This window comes from Haemaphysalis longicornis, unplaced genomic scaffold, assembly GCF_048455015.1.
Source record: "Haemaphysalis longicornis isolate Haplotype H1 unplaced genomic scaffold, Haemaphysalis longicornis Haplotype H1 scaffold_1, whole genome shotgun sequence".
NCBI classification, from domain to species: domain Eukaryota; kingdom Metazoa; phylum Arthropoda; class Arachnida; order Ixodida; family Ixodidae; genus Haemaphysalis; species Haemaphysalis longicornis.
The window spans coordinates 183736163-183757675 of record NW_027526203.1 but is presented as its reverse complement, the minus strand read 5'-3'; the positions used below and the strand labels follow the sequence as shown (position 1 = coordinate 183757675).

General features: G+C 48.9%; 1 protein-coding gene across 4 annotated transcripts in view; it reads left to right on the top strand.

The window, feature by feature from the left end:
• LOC144139959 (rap guanine nucleotide exchange factor 2-like) overlaps positions 1–21513 on the top strand; it is a 583152-nt gene that overhangs the window by 217901 nt on the left and 343738 nt on the right. The window contains exon 1 of one of the 4 annotated variants that reach the window (XM_077672196.1): positions 15833–18883. The exons of the other annotated variants lie outside the window; for them this stretch is intronic. Coding sequence (XP_077528322.1) covers positions 18798–18883 — 86 coding nt within the window. The 5' untranslated portion in view covers positions 15833–18797. Of the gene's footprint in view, positions 1–15832; positions 18884–21513 lie in introns of those variants that run through there. 4 annotated transcript variants of the gene reach the window in all.

Below are 21513 nucleotides of genomic sequence, written 5' to 3'. Positions count from 1 at the left end.
CGAGAAAACTTGCTTGCGGGAGAGGGCGTCAGGCGTTTCGTTGTGAAGGACCTCTTGGACGTGGCCCGGGTCTGGGCACCCGGCCGCCAGCGTTCCGGTCTCTCTTCACTCTCTTCTCGATGTTCTCCCTTACACGATCGCGACTGCCCTCCGGCCGCTGTCGCTGGCTGCTTCCCATTCGCTGGTCGCCGGCTCAAACTCGTGCCGTGGCCGCGAGACCTCGGCGCCGTAGCCGATGTCGATGACCTTCGCGCCGCGTGCCTTGCGTCTTCTTTGTTGTCGTCTTCTTAGGGCGTTTCTTGTGGTGTTGGCCTTTTCTGTCACACGATTCCTTCGCATGACACACACCCAGTACTTAGATGGAAGGGGGGGTCCCAAAGTACCTGAGCCAAAAATTACTGTTCTATGCCTATCAGATAACTTGTAAACTCTCTCAAAAGATTTTTCTCTTTTTCCCGGTCTTGATGTTCTTCGGCGGCTCGAATTACGTCACTAAGGCCATGTAGCGGCTGTTGGCCGGTTTTCCTTCAGTTGCAGCAATGGGCGGTTCTCGATAGCAACATTAAAAATAATGCCACAAAAACAAAGCAGAAATTTCCGGAAAGCGTATCTGGTGCGACGAGCAAATCACGCAGCGCCACTCCGTGCTGGAGATAACTATAGCTTTCGCAGTGGTTCCAGACGCGAGGGAAAGAGTGAAAGCGTTTATCGAAAGTGTTGCAGGGTCCCTTTAATGAATGGAAAGACCGCTTCCGAAATGAACTGACTTTAAGAAGGAGCGGCTCGTAATGGCGTGGGCTAGGCGTTGATGGGGGGCAACCCATGCTCTAAGGCAATCGCGTGGTTCAGCTTCGCTACAAGGTATTATAGTGGCCAATCCATGCCACCAAACAAGAAAACTCGGTGAATGACGGCAGCGGGCGCACCGTTTGACTCAAAAATGCGATTTCAGCTGGGGCACCTCGCAATGAACACCCCGCTTGCAATGAGTCAAATCGTAGGCTCGACCTCGTGATTCGCCGTAGTGACATTGTAGGCTGCGTGGGGTCGAGGGGGGACATTTTCGTTAAGCTGAACGACACGATTATTATACAGCGCACATGCGAATAATCTACAACCTAACTAATTGGTGTTCTTCGTCCACTTTTTTTCTTAACTTGAATGCTCTGGTGTTTAAATTTTTTTCATTTTTTTCTCCTTTTTTTTTCATTTTTTGCAGGTGAGTCTGACCACCTCTTGACAACTCGAAACCAACCCCAAGCTCTGCAGCGGCGGGTTTACCCACATTCGAAGCAGCCCTCTGGATGGGCGGCCAAAGGTGATTTCGTTATGATGCTGCCGAAGGGCAGTAGCAACTCAGCTGACTTGCAATCTCAGCACGGGACACCGTTGCTCTGCCCCGTTGGAGGCCGTGGAGTACATTTTCTCTGGCGGTAGCCCTGGCCCTGCCGCGAAGAAGGTGGAAAAAGCGAGTTATAGAGCCCTTGTATTGACACACAGGTTCGTAATCGGGAGTCGTCCACGACTCCGTACGTCTATAAGCGCCGTATTCCTTCATAGCATCAAGCTGGAAATCTCATTCCTGTGAATGTAAGCTCAAAAATCCGGACGGCTGACGCGATGGTAAACCGATGAACTATAGCGTGCATGAGCCTAATCGAAATGAGAGAGAGAAATTTTATTGAAGTGACCGAGAACAGAAAGGTCGGCCTGATGGTATTAGTTCTGGCTAGCTATTTTGTGTGTGGAAAGGGTAAGGGGACGAAAGAGCGTGGATAGAAGATGAGAGAGAGGAAGATGGCGGAGAAATGAATAAATGGCTATGTACAAAAGATGCTTATACTTATACAGTGCACGTGTTGAAGTTCATCCAGACGGGCCTCAATGACAATATCGCTGCCAGGCCGCTGCTGCGCAGAAATGTCAGCACTGCTTTGAATGCCTTGTGGGAAAGCTGCCCGTCTGGCCAAGGGAGCTTCACAGCAGCCCAATTGGCTCATTTAAGCCTGTATTGCTTCACTCGGAGAACTGCGAGGTTTGCTTTAGTTACATATTCGCGGCCGCAAATGACAGTATAATGGGACAGGGGTCAACATCAGGCGGCTTAGATGCCGCTGAATTCACGCTGCTACAATAGCGCACCGTGGGACTGCCCTCCTTTTCTCCGCGACCACTGGGGGGAATATTTCAGAATAACCATTATGTCGGTGAAGCCGTATATGACCCACTACAACCGTCAACATCAAGGAAACAGATCCGAGTTAGTAGAGAGCCGCATTGTGGAGGTTACTACTCTGCTGGTTTCACTGTGGTGGGGGAATCAAGTGGAGGAAGGGGCTGGATATGGAGGGCATCGCTTTTCGGCGAGAGCGGGGCATAAGTTAGGCAGCTCTTTTGTACTGCCCACTATAATGACTTTTAAAATGTACCGTCCACTATAATGAGTACCACTATAATGACTTTTTTTTTTGCCTGGATTGCGAAATCTCGAAGCTTATCAAACTTTTGCGAAACATACCTCGTTGTCATGCAAAAACCTTCCACTACTACTGCAGTCGTTATTACAGAGGTTAAGGCCAAGACCGCCTTGGCGTCCCGGTGTATAGAAGTGAAAGCGTGCGTATCACATTGCCAGAGTCTGAGTCCACCCATAAAGCATGGGCTTGAGTCGGGCTTTTTATGTAAGTAGCGGAAGACAGATAACGCGATGAGGAGTAACAGCGCAGGAGAGCAGTTTTTACAAGTCTACGGGAAAGCCCTTCGTCCTGCAGCGGACATACATAGGCTTATGGTGCATTTCGGCGTGACAGCGGGGGAACTTATTCACAAACTGTACAAGGCACAACTGTACACGCAACTGTATTGACAACTGTATTCACAGCTGTACGGTATAACGTAGGTAGTTCCAAGAAAGCAGCAGCAGCAGCTGAGGCAGGTCGTCCAACAGTACCCCCAGCTTGACGTACAATAACTTTGACGTTGCTCGAAAGGTCCTTAAGCTTAAGACTAGGGCTAGAAAACGTTAAGCCTAAGCACAGGCCTAACAACAGCGATTGGCCAAGCCTCTTAGTCGTAGTAAGTCTGAGACGAAGGAAAAGGCACGCATTCCTTAAAGCGAAAAGGTAAAAGGGCACGGCCACGGCTCCCGATAGTATACATCGATATGAAGGGTGTAGTTAGTTCTCCTTCAGCGTTTCGAGCAGCGCAGGTGTGCACGCGGGGAGGTGTGAGAAAATGAACATTACCTGTTAACATTCGGAACCACCTTCGGGTACCGACTGCCAAGAACGAGCGGGCCATTGCCTCATTTATGGACATCCCTGGCTCAGTATCTCCGCGCACTAGGTGCGCGCGTATTTCTTCTTGTTGACACTCTAGTGCTTTCGCACTAAAACATGCACGGTTCTTTTACTATAACCATTCGGTCGGGTGGCGACAACTTCAATAACGGCGTGGCAAAGACGCATACGCCTTAAGTCCAGAATACGGTTCCTACATGTGCACACTAGCGCGTCGCTTAATCCGCTCGCTTCGAACAACACCCGCTTCGCGCACCTTTCAATCTTTATTTGTTCTTCAAGAGGAAGAAAGGGAGGACAGCGGAAATAAGCTGCGCATTAGCAGCTTGACGAAGCCCGCGCCCCCCGGTACAGATTTATGCAGCAGCGATATAGTAATGAGGTGCACACATTTGGGCATAGAAAAAAGAAACAAGGGACAGTACATGACATAACACCCAATATCAACTGAAGTAGCGCAACAAAAGGCCACTGAAGGCGATAACTATAAATAAGATACAACATACAAAAACATGTCTGGCCACTACCGCAGAACGCATGCGCTAGGCCGTAGTAAAATATCACTGCACAAAACAAAATAAAAGAATATGACCGATAATACGATAAAATACGATAACACGGTAAAATACGATAAAAAGTACGATTATACTAAAGGATATTACAGATACTATTACGGATTATTACGTTTGAGAGCCCACGTAACAGGTGGACAATAGCTCGGAGTTGTCTGAAAATACGATAAATACTGGAAAAATAGTTAAGGGGAAAAAATGTCCAAGATATGAACTGGTGTATTGCAAGAGCGCAGGAAACAGAACAAAAATGGAAGCTATGGTGCTCGGAAACACTGCTAGCCGTTAAAGCAGAGCGCGTGTTCTCTGTATTAAACGGAACAAGTTCCTTTATGAATGCAATGTAGGCAGAAATCAAATAGTAGCACAAGATCAGACAGCCGATGTAACAGACTGGCATCAGATCCCAGTTGCATCGGATCCCAGTTGCATCGCATGCCTTCCAGGCATGCGGTCCTATATTTATACCCGTCCTCTGCATCGACTGGGCATTCTGCAGATCTTTATGGCAATCAGCCTTGAAGGCATTGGCGGAGCCGCCGGTTATGCGCGTAAATCTTCTGTTGTGTGTCGTGAGTATCGATCGGAAAGGCATCTCCGTGTCTCGCCGCTGCAGGAAAGGCGACCTGCCGATGCCCTCGAGCTGCAGTCTGCACACGAGATGAGCTAGGGCGAACGGGCGGGAATACTTGCGGCTGGTTGCCGTCGTGTTAGATTCGATGTCCGTACAGCCAGTTTGCTAAGTTCCATTAAACTGCCTGACTAGAGCCAGCAGGTGCTGTCATTGATCAGGATGCGTCATGTTGAAAGGGGATGCAACATACCTTAATTATATCCATATCTCAACATTAAAAGTGATTAGTATAAAAAAAGAATAATTAGAATACATAGTGTCAAAGAGATTAATATCTTAAGATAGCTAGTGTGTTCCATCAACGTTCTGTATTTGTGGCTTCGCAAACCCTTTGTAAGCGCTACAGGAACTTCGCGTACAAACTTGCCTTAGGTAGCCGCCTAACTTCTCTAACAGGTGAACGTAAATGTATTTTATAGCTGATTCGCTTCACGAGACACTTGGTGTAGTTCCAACTTTTTCACTCTTTGCGATTTTTGTTTTCAATATGCTTTCGAGCCGAGGTCGACGCCCGCTTTCATTTAGTAAATTTAAATGTCTTAATACGCGTAATTTTATTCGATTCGAACTCGTCCAGCGGTTGTAATTTAATTTGTATTTCGGCCTTTTAATTTATTTTTGATGCGGCGCCACAAAAGTCTACGATTTAAACAACCCGTTGGTGATGAAAAATAATGAAAAAGGGGATTTCCGTATTCGCTGATTTCTGAACCGACGCAAAGTGCCCTTTGCTAGCGTAGTCGGCTTACGCCTGCGAGTTTCCGCCCATAAAACCCTTTCCCGCGCTTTTCCGCGATATATTAGAAGGCAATAATATGACGCTATAATACGCACTATCAGCGCCCAGGAGCTCACAAGAACTCTTAATTAAATAGTTCTGATCGAGTCATGTTGCACAAAACCCCAGCTTCGTCAAGATCGCGGCACGCGTTTCCTTGAAGACTTGCTCACTAGCAGGCACATCCAAAACACAGTTGACACTTCCTCAACACACAGGATTGCCACATGGAACTGTCTCATTCCCCACGCTCTTCGATCTTGCTATGGGCAACCTTAGTTCATTACTCAACGAAACGTGAGATCTCATCCAGGCACTCTGTGGTGTTGCTACGGCTCCGAAAGAAATAGCGCAATGGCATTTACACCGTATTCAGTTTGTCGCCTTTTGATGCGCCTTGCCTTGATACGCAATGGTGAACCCAGGCGCGAAAGAATTGGCGACGGGACATTGTAGGGGACAGCAATTATCCGCGAAAAAATTCTCCACTGGAGACAAGGCAACTCACGGGCTACGTAGGTTAACGTAACCAACACAAGGCAACGACGCAATGACTAGCGCAGTGGATCTGCCCAAAAATGTCTAGAAGGTTCGAATAGTCTGCCAAGGACGATGCGACAGCTGTGGCCGTGATTGAAGTGCCTCAACAGGGGGTTCTGTATTTCGGCGCTGATATTTTAAAGCGAAGCTTTCTACGCATCACTGATGGCGTGCGGTGCGCGGCAAACCGCACTACAGAAAAGCCAACTTTACACAAGCGCCTCAGGGAAAAAAAAAAAAAAAAAACGCTTCCCGTGGTCGGAGTCGTACCTGGGTCCATCGAATTATGCAGTCAACGTCTATCCGAATGCTCCATTCCGACGCCCTCGAAGCAGTTGGGATTTTAAGGCGAAGCGTTATTTCCCTCACTGATCCCGTCCCCACCAAATCTCACTACAGAAAAGCCGACTTTCTCAGACAATGGTAATGATCGTGGATGAAATGAAAGATGTCTGAAACGCGAAATGCCCTGAAAGTCCAAAGTCAAAGTCCGAAATTCAAATCGCTACGACCAAAGCGCATAGCAGGAAAGCCAACTTACACCACGGGTTTCCACAAATCAAATCAAATCAAATCATTTATTTGCCATCATACATAGTAGATGGGAGGGCGGCAAAAAAAGCTGCTCACAGGCAGCTTGACCAGCCCACAGCCCCTGATTTATTTGGTTCAGCGCAGCTTCACGGTTGCACATCAGTACAGTGCATGTACGTGGCAGTATAAATGAACTGAACACACTGGAGAAAAAAAAAAAATCCTCTCCATTCCTTGGGAGAAGAAGAAGAAAAAAAAAGAAGAAAAAAAACAAGTTCCAGTGACAATAAAAACACGGCATAGCAAGAAATCACAGGAAGGCATCAAACTTAGGCGCTATGCATGAGCCGGAGATTCCGGTAAGAACAAGATGCGCCTTGGCAATCAAGCGCAGGCACATCAAGCGCAGGTACGCAGTCAACACTTTATCCCTGGCCAATCCCCCCGAGTGGGTACATGCGAAACACTTCAAGACCATTATCATCATCATCGTCGTCGTCGTCGTCGTCGTCATATTCATTAGAGCCCGTGAAAAAGCTGGCTTTGGCGCAAGGCGTTTCGTCGTTAGACGCAGGTGCACATAGTCGTTGCATCGTGACTACCAGTCAGCGCATCGCCGTCTGCCGTTATGGGCAGACTACAAAGAACGAATCCCTCATGAGATTGGAATTTGATTAGACTCGGTTTGCGGATGAAGCAAGCTTCTCTTTTCAACCATTTTTGTCGTTAGGCGAAGGGGATTTGATGTTTTTTACCAAGTACCCATCCCTATATATAAAAGAATCGCTTGGGCGAGTAATGCGCTCACCCATGATCAGGAGAGGAGCGTGGGTGCGCATATATTGCGTTCATGTGTGAGTACAGAGGGAATCTGAAAAGAAAGCAAAGATATTCAAGCAGGGCCTCAATCAACACGGTCAAACATTTTTCGTCCTATGGAACAAAAAAAAAAGGGGGGGGGGGTATCGCGCTGTTGGCAGTGTTTCACTCTTCCTAATACAGTGAGAAAAAACTTCTTTTTGGAAACAGCCCGCCACCTCATGCACAATTAACACGCGACGCAGAAACCACTTTCCGGCGCCTACAAACCAATTCGTATCCCCATAACACCCTACTGAACGCTATGTACCCCACCCAATACCCGGCCACCTGTAACTTTTGCCCTGTTGCTGGCACCCCATACCACGTGGTATGGGAGTGCCAACGGACCCCCACTCTAACCCCGAAAACCCAACACTACCTATGAGCAGTGGGTGGAGCAGCTGACCAGCTCCGAGCTCTCGGACCAGCGCCGACTGGTGGAACGGGCCCGGCCGGCCAGCCAGCTCCAAGGCATCTTGGAATAAGGATGCCTCTCACTGGGTGGAGGCCCTAAGAACATCCTCCTGCTCATTACTAAAATAAATGTTTGTCTCTCTCTCTCTCTCTCTCTCTCTCTCTCTCTCTCTTCACGCTCAGCTCTAGACACCCAAGTGCTCTGTCCTCATCATTACCTTCTTTTTTTATTTTTCAGTAAGCACGTAACACTAAAAGATGGAACTGAGGAGCAAAGAGCAAGGACTACGAGTCAGGAAGAGGGACAAAATAACAGAAGAGAGTTCATCTGCGTACGCGAATGTTCCCTTAAATGTTGCGTCTTCCTGCAGCTTATTCGGGCGTTCCTGTTTTCATTTCTCGAAGGTAGCGTTCGTCATTCCGCGCCCGTGAACTTATTTCTTTTTTTACTTTTATTACAGAGCCCAAATTTTGCCGGCGAGTGTGGTAGGAAGAACATTTTTTTTCCCCCGAGACAAAATGGAAGTAATAAAGATCAGGGCATGGTGGAGGTAGGACAGCAGAAAGGTAGGCTCGAAAAAGAAAACTAGCAACTGTAGGCTGCACTCTTCAATCACGCCAGCCAAATTCCACCACTGTCCCAGCTGAGTTACGAGCTGTTTACCGTTACGGTAATCATCGAGCGGCCATGGCGGAAAAGAGAAATCACGAGTTACGCGCGCGGTTGTTTTCCTCCGAGGCGAAATTTCTTGGGCGAAAACAGCGATCGACCTCCAGGCTGGAAGAAAAATGTGGGTAAAATTAAAGAGAAAAAGGTAGAGGGCGGGAAGGGTTGGAAAGGAAAGAGAACCCATGCGCGAAGAAAAATCGACGGGGAAAACAAAGTGGTCGGCTGGGTGCGGAAGAGAATCGCGTTGTAGCAGCCTGTGCGTGTAAAAAAAAACAGAAAAAAGGCAGGCCCTGACACCGGCTGCAGATTAACGCGGGCGCACCGCGCCTGTTATGCACCCACGCGTTTCGCCTCGCCCCTTCCTCTCCGCGCATGATTCGCGCGTTGCTCTTTGCCGTTTAGGCCTGCGCTCTTTTAAGAGCCGAGAAGAAAAGGCGCGCGAAGAGATTGTCGTGCAGGGTGCGTGCGCGGCGTCGCTTTGGGGCTCGCTTTTTACGGCTCGCCACCCTCTTCCCCTGTGGCTTTCGTTCGCATAGGCCTCGACAGCGGCGATGCTTCGGCTTGACCTTTGCATAGAGCAGCGCGTAACAACAACCGTACGCCCGCACTTCGCTGCGTTTATGGAGTCTCGTGGCGCTCCTTGCCGGCCGAGAAACTCGCGCTGGCGGACCCGCCGTCCACTTTGTCCGAGGAGAAATTGGCGAGCCTCGCAGGGCGACGGCGATTAGGGGCCGTATACGCACGAGTTGCCGCTTCCGTGTGTGGTGACTCCGGTATTGTCACCCGCCGCGGTGGCTCAGTGGCTAAGGTGTTGCGTTGCTGAGCACGAGGTCGCGGGTTCGATTCCCGGCCGCGGCGGCCGCTTTCCTGATGGAGGCGAAAAGCAAAAACGCCCGTGTGTACGAGATTTCGGCGCACGTTAAAGATCCCCAGGTGGTCAAAATTAATCCGGAGCCCTCCACTACGGCGCGCCTCATCGCCTGTGCTGCGTCGGCGCGTTAAACCCTACAATCAATCGACTCCGGTATTATCTCTCTTGTCGTCATCCAACTGTTGTTCGGGCAGTTCGTAAATACGCAGCGCTTCTGAAGTCAGCAGAGAAGGAAATCGGAGCGTAGAATGGCCGGGCCCATAAAAGCACAGTGTTAGCGCATTTGATTAATACAGTCCGAGTTTTCAGTTTCTGCTCACCTACGGTAGCGAAGGCGGGTGGTATTTCCCAGCTCGGCGTTAACGATGTTATTCCCAGTATAACTGATTATTTTCACAAAGAAAGACTACGCGTACGGGGACAAAAGGTACACGTAAGTACCTTACTCGGTCCCCGTTCCCTCTACAGACATGAGCAGCAGCACAAAGTTACAAGACGCAAAACGAAAAATTCAGTACAACTGGTAACCGAGCAAACAAAAACTAAACGAATTTTGAAGTGCTCGCATCACTCTGCATAACAGTGTGAGCATGTCACAACATGTTATCACACAAAAAAATATATACAGAACTTACAAAGCACCGAAATTCAGAGGGAATTATTTATACAAAACAGGGAAGGTACATATCGAACAAAGAATGCCAATAGCTACACTTTACAATTCTACACTGGACAAGCAGAGTAGAATAGTGGGCCTAAAAATTAATATGCAGAAAACTAAAGTAATGCTTAATAACCTCGGGAGATCACAGCGGCTTGAGATAGGTGGCGAGGCAGTGGAAATGGTAAGCAAGTAGTGACCGCGGATTCCAACCATGAGGCAGAGATAATTAGAAGGATTAAGAATGGGGTGGAGTGCATTCGGCAGGCATTCTCAGATTATAAACGGCAGCCCACCATTGTCCCCGAAGATGAAAGTCTATGACAGCTGCATCTTACCAGTACTCACCTACGGGGCAGAAACTTGGAGGCTCACTAAAAGGGTTCAAATTTAATTGAGGACGACTCAGCGAGCAGTGGAGCGGAAGATGATAGGTGTAACATTTTCTTATAAATTAAGTCAGAATACAGATTTTGCAAAACAGTATTTTCGTAATATTCGCCTAAATGAATTTGGAGGGCATGTTTCGATAGTCCCGGCGATATCTGCATTGTGATTTAAGGATTTAGGGATGAGATAACGCCGCAGTTTGTTCTAATACGAGGCAACCTGTAGTTTATTTTTCTGAATTGCCAACTCGAAAATCGAAAACTAATATTTGACCGCCATAAAGCAACATATGAACATTCAGGCTTCATTTCGTACTTTTGGATTTCGAAGGTAGTTTGTTACCGACTGTCCACCGCGGAGGGATGCTCCGTCACCGTGACAGCTGGGTCCCAGGTCACCGCGCATCGCTTTCTAGCTAAGCTCTCTGGAAAGCACGTTCTCTCTGCGGAAATCGCGGTTCAGTCAGATAATTGTGGTCAGGAAATCGGGGTAAAAATGTGTGCGGCCAACAGTTTAGCTTGTTTGAAATTCCTCTCGAATTCGTTGTGAGGTGTAGTTTTTAGTGTTGTTCACTACGGGCAAACGTTCGTGTTCACAGTTGCGTAGGCACTGGCCTTTCGCGCACAACGCGTTGCTAGAGCTCTGGTGCTTTTCTGAATAAATGTTTTTTTTTTTTCAAATCAAAGTTTTTTTACAAATAAAAGTTTTTTTTCCAATCCAATGGGGCTTTTTTCGAGATCTAATTTTTTATCCCTTTGCAAGCGCAGCGCCTCCGTGTTCGGGCGTATTTCAATGTTGTTACTGTCCACCTTACAGAACGGCGCGTGCACATTGTGGTTAAAGGGACCCTGCAACACTTTCGATAAGCGCTTTCTCTGTTTTCTTCTCGTCTGGAACCACTGCGAAAGCTATAGTTATCGCCAGCACGGAGCGGTACTGCGTGATTTGCTCATCACACCAGATACGCCTTCCATTTCTGCTTTGTTCTTGTGGCTTTTTTTTTTTTAATTGCTATCGAAAAGCGTTCATTGCTGCAGCTGAAGGAAAACCGGCCAACAGCCGCTACATGGTCCTCAGTGACGTAATTCGAGCCGTCGAAAACGTCAAGACCGGGAAAGAGAGACGAACCTTTTGAGCGAGTTTTCGAGTTATCTGATGGACATAGAGCAGTAATTTTTGGCTGAGGTACTTTGCGACACCCTAATGTAAGTACTAAGTGTGTTGGGCGACCTACGTTCTGCAAGCATTTAAGATCTCAAGAAAAGTTGGAAAAAGTGTTGCATGGTCCCTTTAATAGATATGTGGGTTGGCACCAAGTAAGGAAGGCTTACGATATGCACAACCTTTACGCTTTGTTGAGAGTGTGGGCGTCTTCATGTTTTAATGCATAGGAATTACAGAAGCGATGGCTAATTTCTATCAGACTTGACTTCGGAAGTGCCGTAGCTTTGGCACTTTTCGTGGAGTTAGTGGAAAGCATTTTCGGTCTTCCACAGCAAACTCGATTGCTGCCACGTGCGAATTTCAAATGATGTTTCCTGTTCGCACATTCCTTTGGGAGGGGGCAAAAAAAACGTTTTTTTTTTTTTAATTTGTCACCGTCAGCGCGATTGCTGCCCTGCTGTCTACAGAAACACGCAAACCTGGGGACAAAATGCGCTCGCTCGAATGCAAATTTTAGTGCGAGGAACAGGAGATGGGAAATTTGTTTACGGCGACATTTCGTGGCAGGAATTTAAAACTCGTGCGCTGGCCGTAAATAAGAGGGAAAAAACGCACGGAATAACACCTCCGCCCCGCGCAAATATACACGAACGACGTCCGTGGTGCGCTTATGGTGTTACCTAAGCGATGTCATTTACAGCACGCTTTTGTCGTGTCCGTGGTCCGTGACTCAATGTGCACTCAACACAGCCTGACCTTCAACTCTGCCTTTCCACACCGCCAGTCTCCGATTGCAACCACCCACATTTTGATAGACGGTGAAGGACAAAACAAGCTGCGTCTCCTCCTCCTCCTCCTCCTCCTCCTCCTCCTACCTCCTTCGCCTTCTCCGCTGAGAGAAATCTGTTTCGCACCGCCTCCCCCGCCCCTCCTCGACACCTCCGAGCTCTTCGAGACCATGCCGTCAAATGCTGTGGCACTTTGATATTTTGGGATTACTAAAAATAGAGGAGAGATTGCTTTCTTTCTTTGCCTCTGCTCTTGCTTACCGCTGATCTGGTCGAAGCGACTTTAGTCCGTCTCTGGCTTAAGAAGTCTATTTTGTTCTTGTGTGCATTTAGAATTTGCAGGCGAGTAATGATCCGCGTAAAGCGGACACACTGGAAACAAAAGATGTTGTTTCTGAAACGCGTCCATTAATCAACTCGTGGCAATTCGCAGATGATTCTCACACCCAAAAGTGTAGGCTTTGTTTTTTAAAGACGATAGTCTTTCTTGGGCTACATCAAACCCTGAAATTTTGGTCTGTCTGTATATCTGTTTGTCTGTCTGTCTGTAACTCAATTCAGCCGCCCGGCCATGAACCGAAGTCTGTGCAATAGTTTTATATACTCACAGCCAAATCTAAACGTCTAAGACCGGTTTATATGTTCATACCTGTCAACATTGTTGAACAAGAACAATACATTACGCAAATATAAGACAGAAAATTAATACACAAGGGATATTTACAGTGTTCCTTTATAAAAAAATTTATGGGTGCTTAATTTTTGCGAAATGAAAAGCTATAAATCGACCGCAGAAAAAAAATAACACTGTTGCCCGCGCCACTATAGCTTCTGGCGGCATTTTAAGAAATCAACCGGCAACAGTGACGAAAGGTTCCACTATACTCGGTGACAACCATGGAGGAAAGAAAAGTTTTTTTCTTCCTCCATGGTGACAACTTAAGAACGGCACCGGAAGTTGCCGCTGTGCCTTATCACCGTAGCCGGATGTTTCTCCGCGCGGCGCAAGTAGGGCGTTACTGGGAATATTTTGAACATGGCGTGAGCCGTTCCCGTGATTTTTTGGACTTAATATGCTTATAAACGACTCCAGTGACGACAAAAAAACTGCGTGAGACAAGGCAGACGATATCACGCATTCATAGCAAACCCCTTTCAAAACGCGCGCGCACTGACTTCGCGGGTCCGGCGCTTTGGCGGAGTGATGCACTACATGAGGTGGTGCCGTTCTTGAGTTGTAACCGAGTATAGATATATGTTCCACGTTCTGCTTGGAACGCACGTGGACTAGGGCAACGCGTTTCTATTAACATTGAAGTAGGGCACCTCGATTCACGAGCGTCTCTGCCGTACGGCAGTGCTAGCATCGAGGCACCCGGCCTGGAGCAGTGGAACGCGGTAAATTTAAACTGACTTGAGCAAACCTTTGGTGTGTTTACCTTGGGAGGAGCGCAACGCAAGAGGAACGACATGAGAGGTAAGCGGGAAAGTGAAGGTAAGCACTTACTCTTGGCAAATGTCGACAAAGACTATCGTCTTTTGTCGACATTTGCAACGAAAGGAGCAGATACGCGGCCAACTTTTTTCAACGTCGTTCGATTCAGTGCAGTAGGTCTGGTGTCGAGGCTTGTGTAAAGAAGTCTCCGTTCTATCATGCATTGCTTCAAGGGGTAAGGGCTTCACTACAGGCCGCTCTAAAGGGTCGTCCACTCATGGGAGCGACCGGCTCATCGGGGCTGGAATAAGATTGATTGAGTGAATTAGTAAAAGCTAGTTCTGCCAAATTAAAGAAAGTTGCATTTTGTCTTCATGGCCTTTTCTGACACACGCGCATGGAGGTATTTCCTCCGTGCGCATGTGCACAGCGTCACCGTATCACTTGTCCTCACAAGCGTTCGCAAAGGTTATTTGGCGCCGCCGTGACGTCATCTTCTCGCAGCTACGTCTGTCGTCGATGCTCTTTTTTTTTTTTTTTTTTTGAGTTAGCGTCAACTGCACCTCGCATCACGAACGCAGCCGAGAACCCAGATGGGTGTGAACGTTCCAACCCAAACGAATAAAAAATAACCGCTACAAACTTGCCGAACACTGCAAATTATCTGCCGCTGTGCATAAGTCGGTGCCCTATAATTGCATAGTACAAAAAGGACGACTTTCGCATTGCTGGTGTTTACGCACGCGCGCGCCAATGTGCATCTGTGTGTAGGTGTTGTGTGAGTGTGCGCGTGCGCGTGCGCGCAAGCCCCTCAACAACCTGAGTGGCTCCTCGTGCACGTAATGCTTATCCATATTCCTCTGCACTGCGGCTCTTTATCGTGCCTCGTAGTCCCTTACCATATCTAATCTGGCCTGCTCCTCGCATTTGTCTTTTTCCCAACTATCCTGCTCCGCATAGGCTGGCCCCATAATGTTTCTGTTTCCAGCATTGTTAAGAATTGTACTACATACATAGTCTGTTCAGCCGTTTTCACCGATCCTGTTTCTTACCTTAAAGGGCATAAACAATCCGCAGTGCGCTGGTTTGAAATTGATAACTGTACGGAAGGTTTCTGTTAGACAAACCTGAAAAAAAAAATGTTTCTTTATTTCAGCTTCACACAAATTGTATGTTCGCTGTTGAGCGGTGCCATGACATTTGCCCGCTGTTGGCCTCGTTACTCGTTACGAGTCGATTTAACCGTTACTTTCCTTTTTATCCGTGCTTCTCACTGCTATTATTTTCCAGCTTCTGCGTGGCTGTACACTCAGGAAGCTGAATTCGCCCCAAGTTTGCGACCGCCTTGCCGCGGCCCAGCTCCCGCGGCAGCGCCCTCGAGCGACAAGCCGCTGCTTCTCGCGTGCCGGCGGCGTGCGCGTCGGTCGCCCGCGACGCCCACCTTCCCTCCCCACCCGCGCCGAGCCGGCCGGCGTTTAGCGCGCCCGACGCTCGCCGGGAGATCGAGGCAACGTCGCACAGGTCGCGGTCGCTTCTCTGTCCGCTCGCGCTCCGTTGGCTCTGCGCGCGTTTCCTTCCTTCCTCGGGATCAAACGGCGCCGTTCGCTTCCGTGCCGGCGCCGCCTGGTCGTCGTCGAATGGAATTCGCCTTGCCACCGGACATCGTCGGCAGAAGCTGGACAAACAGAACGATGGACGGCCCCTTGCCTTGCGTGCCACCCGACTACCCACGCTGCCTATCTACTTGCCGTCCTCGCTCCACGGACTGAAGTGAAAGTGACATTGTGCTGAAACATTGCTGTGGTCTTTTCCGTTCTGCTCTTTGGTACATCTCTTGGAAACGTGGCTGTCGGCGTGGTTGCCCCTGTAAGTCGGCGTTCCACTCGAAGCTCGTCTGCCGTGCAGTGAAAGTGTGGGTGCGAGCGTGCTTCCACGTTGTTTATAAATTCGAAGTTGTTTATCTTTTTGTGGCGAGGTTTGTTGTGTTCAAAAATACTTGAAATTTAGACGTAATTCTAAAGGATCTGGATCAGCAGCATAGTCGACTGGTCTCGCAATCTCGGCATCTCAACGCATTTTGCCTCCGTCGGTTGTCCTCTTCCAAGATATTTTCTGTGCTATCCACATCATTTTATTTTGTTTTACGAAGCCTCTTCTCGAGCTTGCGTCAATCAAGAGCACAGGGGAGATTGTTTGCAGACTGTAAAACTGGCCTTAGTAGTTGCTTCGAGTTATAATATTTTTGTGCTCTTGATTTTTTTATGTTCTTTTCTTTGATTTATTCTGCTGGTGGATGCGCTTTCGTTGCTCAGCGCTGAACTAGCATAAATAAACAGAACGTTGCTAATCAACCTTCTGTTTGTTTTGGATCGCACTCTTCGCCGTTAACCTATATTTCCCCGTTTAAAGTCGAGCAAAATACTGCGCCGCATACTTCGCAGAACTTCGGAGAGGAAACGAAAGAAAGAAAATGCGGCCATTAGCTGATTGCTGAAATCACAAAAACGTCGCTCTTCCTCGTCCCAGGTCGTATATCTTCGAGCCTACTTGCGCCCCCTTGCACCTCATTAATCCTGCCTGAGTCCGAGAAGAATCTGAAATATCGACGTCTCTGTATGACGTACCCTACAAAACGGTTATTCATGGTGTCTGTGCTGATTGATGGTGTTCGCTTGATACGTCGCTTATCGTAAGGACCGAGGATACCCCGCGTTTCGACTCCCACATTTTGCGCAGCAGGTTCGAGCGCTGCAGCCGTCAGCCAAACTTCACATTTTTATTTTGCGCACTCCTGTCTTGCGCAAAATGTCGGTAGGGCATGGGAATCTTTAGAAGACGTATGGCTGTCCTCGTTAAGCCACGACTATAGTTGGCCCGAATGAACAGGTATATGCCGTTCGGCATCGCTTGCACGCTACGGAGCACATCCCAAGGTTAGCCTTCGTCGTCGTTCCTTAATTGGCGGCTTCGGGTTTGCCGTTATATAAGACGAGAAATTGGAAGCACGGGGAAGCTTGCCCCACCTTTTGACCCCAATTAAATACTTTACCACCGCTGGCAGCTGTGCGCGAACTGCCTTCTTTTTTTATTTTAGAGCCCATTGTCTGAAAGAACAAAGCATCATTGTTCCGCTCGTCGTCACCTGGCAGAGAAAGCCTACTTTCATCTTGCCGGAGTGACCGGTGTTGAAAGCCCGGGTGTAGTGTTCGTACTCGATGCCGGACCTTTCTTCCTCTCTTTTAGTCTCTGTTAACCTGTCCTTTGAGCGGGCGACGCTTCAGGTTTTCCTGACGCTAGCACAGTTTGAGAGAAAAGAGGCGGCTGATATTGCACTGCGGTAGCGCTGAAAAATTCCAGTTCCTTCGGCCTCGAAGCTTTTGGGTGTACGGACTCGGTCAGCGCTCCAGTGGGCATTTTTACTGCGGCACGAGGGTCTTGAGGACTTCAAGGCAGTGGCACAGTTTTTCCTGTCAGTAGCTGTCGTATCTAATACGAGCCCGTTAGCCAGAGACAGCCTAATCGCCCGCTCTTGATTGCTTTGTACGTCGTGGGCCCCAACTGAGGCCTTCATATTGGTGTGATAACAGCAGGAAGAGCAGCGCAAGACTTTCGCTGAGCGCGGTTCTGTGCAAGTGGTGGTTCACCTCTTCATAGGAAGGGTCGGCGTGTACGTAGACCGGCCGTGTAGGCCCTCGTGGGTCTCCCAAGTCGTGAGAAAGAGGGCCCTGATCTCGCGCTCTTTCCTCCGCTAACATCGCGCGAGCCGGCATCGCCGCGCCGTTCTCTCGCACGCGGAAGCGCCGTCTGACAACATCTCCGACGACTTGGCTCGCTTGACTGACAGCCGCTCTCCGCGGAGACGGTGTCCAGAACGAAAGGCGCACGGCGGGACTCGTCGCCGTTGTGACTCAACCGGCAGTCCCGGCCCAGACGAGGGAGCGGCAAAAGGGACTTCGCTCAGAGCCGCGTCGTCGTTGCCTTCACAAGGAGTAGCGCTGTAGCAGCTGTAGAAGAGCCGTTTGCTGCAACGTTTGTCCATTGTCATCGCGCAGTTATAGGCGCGTGCGAACTCGGGACGGGGCCCCGTGTGCGGAGTCCTCCTTCCTCTTTACTCGCGCATTCCGCGCCGCCTCTTTCCCTCTTCGTCGACTTGCCGCTTACTGCGTGACGCCGCTCTCACGCGCCGAATAACTTACTTTTGGGCGCCGTCTTTTCAATCGGTGGCTGCTTTGCTCGCGGAGCATCATCGTTCTCTGCATCGCGGTCGCCCGGCCCTCTGGCACGGGAACTGCTGAAGCTCTTCCCCTGTCGTCCTTTTCGTGACATCTCAGTCCTGTCAGCTAACAGTTTGCGCTCTGATGTACACAAGCTCCCGCTTCTTTGCGATCGCTTAGTGTTCGATTGCCATAGCGATTCCTCGTCGCGACTTGGTGACGCGCATCGCATTTTCAGCGTAACTCCTATACACTGCAGTGTTTATTGTCCGTGAACGTGCTTATACTCAACTTCGTGCTTGCGTCGGTGTCGTTTTATAGTCAAATGTCTAGTTTAGTCAATCCCGCTTAATGCTCCTGGTTACGGGGGGTGGATGTTCTTCCGGTGTTCTCTTTATCAAATGAACTTTCTACTCGGCCTCAGTATAGTGAACAAGCACGTCTGACTCGTTGTAGCTTGCGAAATGGATGCCGAAGTCTTGCTCCGACCTTCAATCCACGTGTCAATGGCGCTTTCACGTCGCCTGCACACTTTTGGTGCGCTTCTTTTATCCCCGCACTGAAGACTGCAGATTTGCGTTCCTTCGCCACACCACAGCACAGTCTGTGGCGCTCGCCTGGTGACTCTGCATTTTCTCGTTAGACGACGTGTCCTCTGTCCCTGCTACGTCTTGGCAGGCGCACGTCCCGCCTTCTCTGCCGGACGTCAAGACGTGAGCACTCACTCTGCGAGAAGAGGCACAGCTCCCGCTGCGTGCTCACGCGGAACTGCGAAGAGCACTGCATCTTGCCTCGGCCCTGTGCACGCCTGTGTCTTCTGGCGTTAACCTTGCGGGCGCCGTCACAAACAGTGCGCTCGAAGGGAACAGTACGTACTCTGGGTGTGCGCTTGGACGCTTGTTTTCGTGTTTGACGTTGTGTTAGACGCTCGTTGGCTGACGGATACACCTAAAGCAGTGCGCGAGGGACAACATGGAGGCGTTCCGACGCAGGCACCACTCCGTGCGCGATGCCCTGGCCAAGAAGGGGACGACGCCCAAGAGGAGATTCTCCGTCTGGTGAGTCGAACGCCAGTGTCCATCGCAGCGTCATTGACTCTGTGCTGAGACGGCCTCAGAGCCCACCCGTCCGCTGCTACCGTCGAGGCCTCCGTCAATTGCAATAGCCCCGCTATTATGGGTACCGTTAGTAATTCCTTTTATGCGATGCTGTGTCCCTTGGCAATTTTGTGCCATGGTTTTTGTATCAGTATTTCGCTTACTTCGACGGTCTTATTTCGCTATCTAACAACGTGTGGCAATATGCGCATGTAACACGCGTCTAACAACCTAACCTACACGCAGAGTGAATGGGCTGAACAGAAAGGCACAATCGCTATTTTTAATGTTCGGTATGGTTTCAGGAGGTCTCCTCGTAGTATGTTGAGCGCGAATATGGAGGGATAATTGAAGCCACATTTCACTGTTTCTTCTTTTTTTTTTCTATAAAATTTCTCTCTCCACCCCCTCCCTGGTGAAATGCGCTTAAAGCAAGAAAAAAAAAGTTGTAGGAGGGGTGGGGGTGGGGGTGGGGAGCTACTACCAACCCTGCTGGCGTGAGCCAACCAGTCCCGGCTGTAGAGCGCAACTGAGCGGCCGTTGGTTGGCGGAAGCCTGTGACGCAAGTCGGCGCATGCGCATACCTGCGAACCTTGCAAACATGCGGTTTGCTCCCGCGGACGATGGTGCAGTATGCTCATTTGCCATTTGTGCGCGTAAAGTTCTTTTAAAGGGGCAATGAAGACAAAATAAATGTTTGGTTTATTAAGAAGGCTGCTTTCTCCTGACAACAATGATACCTGTTTTATCGCAAACGTCATATAAGTAAACCAGCGGTGACTCACCAGATATATGTTTTATGGCTGGACCATATCAAGTCATCCCCGCCCATAACACGTCACTGTGGTGCGAAATTAGGGAGTTCAATATTTCTTGCATCTTTTTTAAAGCGAAGCATTCTTGGTATCACTGATGACGGTGTCGTTACCTGAAACGCATTGCGGAAAAGCCAGCTTTATCAATGGGAGGGTAGATGATGACGACGACGATGACGACGATGATGATGGTGATTATGATACCAGAAAAAAAAACGCTTCCCGTGGTCGGAATCGAACCTGGGTCCTTCGCGTTATGAAACCGACGTCTATCCGATCGCTTCATTCCAACACGGTCGACGCAGTTCGCATTTTAAAGCTAACTTGAACGCTTTACTTTAAACGACGACGATGGGGGAAGCCGTCGCTCAGCTTTCTCGTGAGGGATTCGTTTGCTGTCGTCTGAGTTCGGAATTTGACTCTCGGAAGGTTTGCACTTCTATCGTTGACGCTTTGACTTTCATTGCAGCGGCTTCGACTTTGGCACTTCGCCGTTTGATTCTCGCACGCAACCAAGCTTTGTGTTTCAGCCATCGTCGTCGTTAAACGGAGGGCACCTGAATTTTGGTTATAACAACGTCTTTCGTGTCAGGAATGGACCTGGGTAAGTTACCAAAAGCTGGTTCTTTGAAATCGAACAAAGTTGCATTTTGTTATCATGGTTCCTTTGAAATATGGTCATTCGGAGTGCTTTTCATTTACGTTCATGCGTGCTAGTGCATGAATAGCACGCCCTCAAACACCGATTTTAAGTGCAATGCACTTCTTAAGCGACCCTGAACCTGCATCCACCGGCGATGTCCGCATCACATACCCACGTGGGGGATTGGCCAGGAATCTCCTCGTCTTCCTTGGCAACGGGGGGAGATGGGCGCGCGCTGCCTGGCCGCTGACATGGCACATACCCACGAGGGGGATTGGCCAGGAATCGGGCGTGAGAAGGGCTAATGCACCCGCTTAAAGGAGTACTGACACGAAATTTCAAAGCTGAGATCCGCTCTAGCAATCAAGTACAATGACAACACAAATAGGTGTCTGTGAATAAATGCATCTTTCTTTCTTTGTAGTTGTGTGTGTGTGTGTGTGATCTCTCTTTCGCGAACATTACCGAACCGCGAAAATTCAACTCGTGCATTCGCACTTTCACATTCTTCCCCTCGGGGAAATGCGCGGAATTTTTTCATTGCCAGCAGCGCACCTCCATGCTTTTATCCCCTCCTGCTTTGTTTACAAACATATTGCCGTCTGTAGAGAATGCAACATGGCATTGCTTATAAACTGCTGCTTCGGGCGAGCCTTATGCATTGTTACGTCTTTCTGTGCTCTTTTCAGTCTGTCTTCGCTCACAGGATTCACATCAATCATGGTGATATAAAATCTTAAAATCTTGTAGTTCTCATACCTGACTCAAAACTACGTGAAGCAAAAGCGTGAAATAAAAGCAAGACCCCAAGAAAACCAGTGTAGCAGCAGCCCACACCTCTTTATGAAACATTCTTGGACGGTTTATTGTTTTCTTTTAAATTTAATTGTTCGACATGTAGCGCTTTCATAATTAGCTACTCCCCGTGTCATACTTTGAACTTCAGTGTCGCAGAACTTCTTCGTGAACCTGATGCAGGGTCCACTTCCGGTTGTGTCAGCCTATGTTACTGGAGTAGGAAATTTGCGCCGTCGAAACCATCGTCACGTCCGCCCGTGCTTTTACACAAAATTAATGAACTATATATGCCATTCCCTGTGTGCTAACGTTTTCGCTTGCGATGCACGATTTAT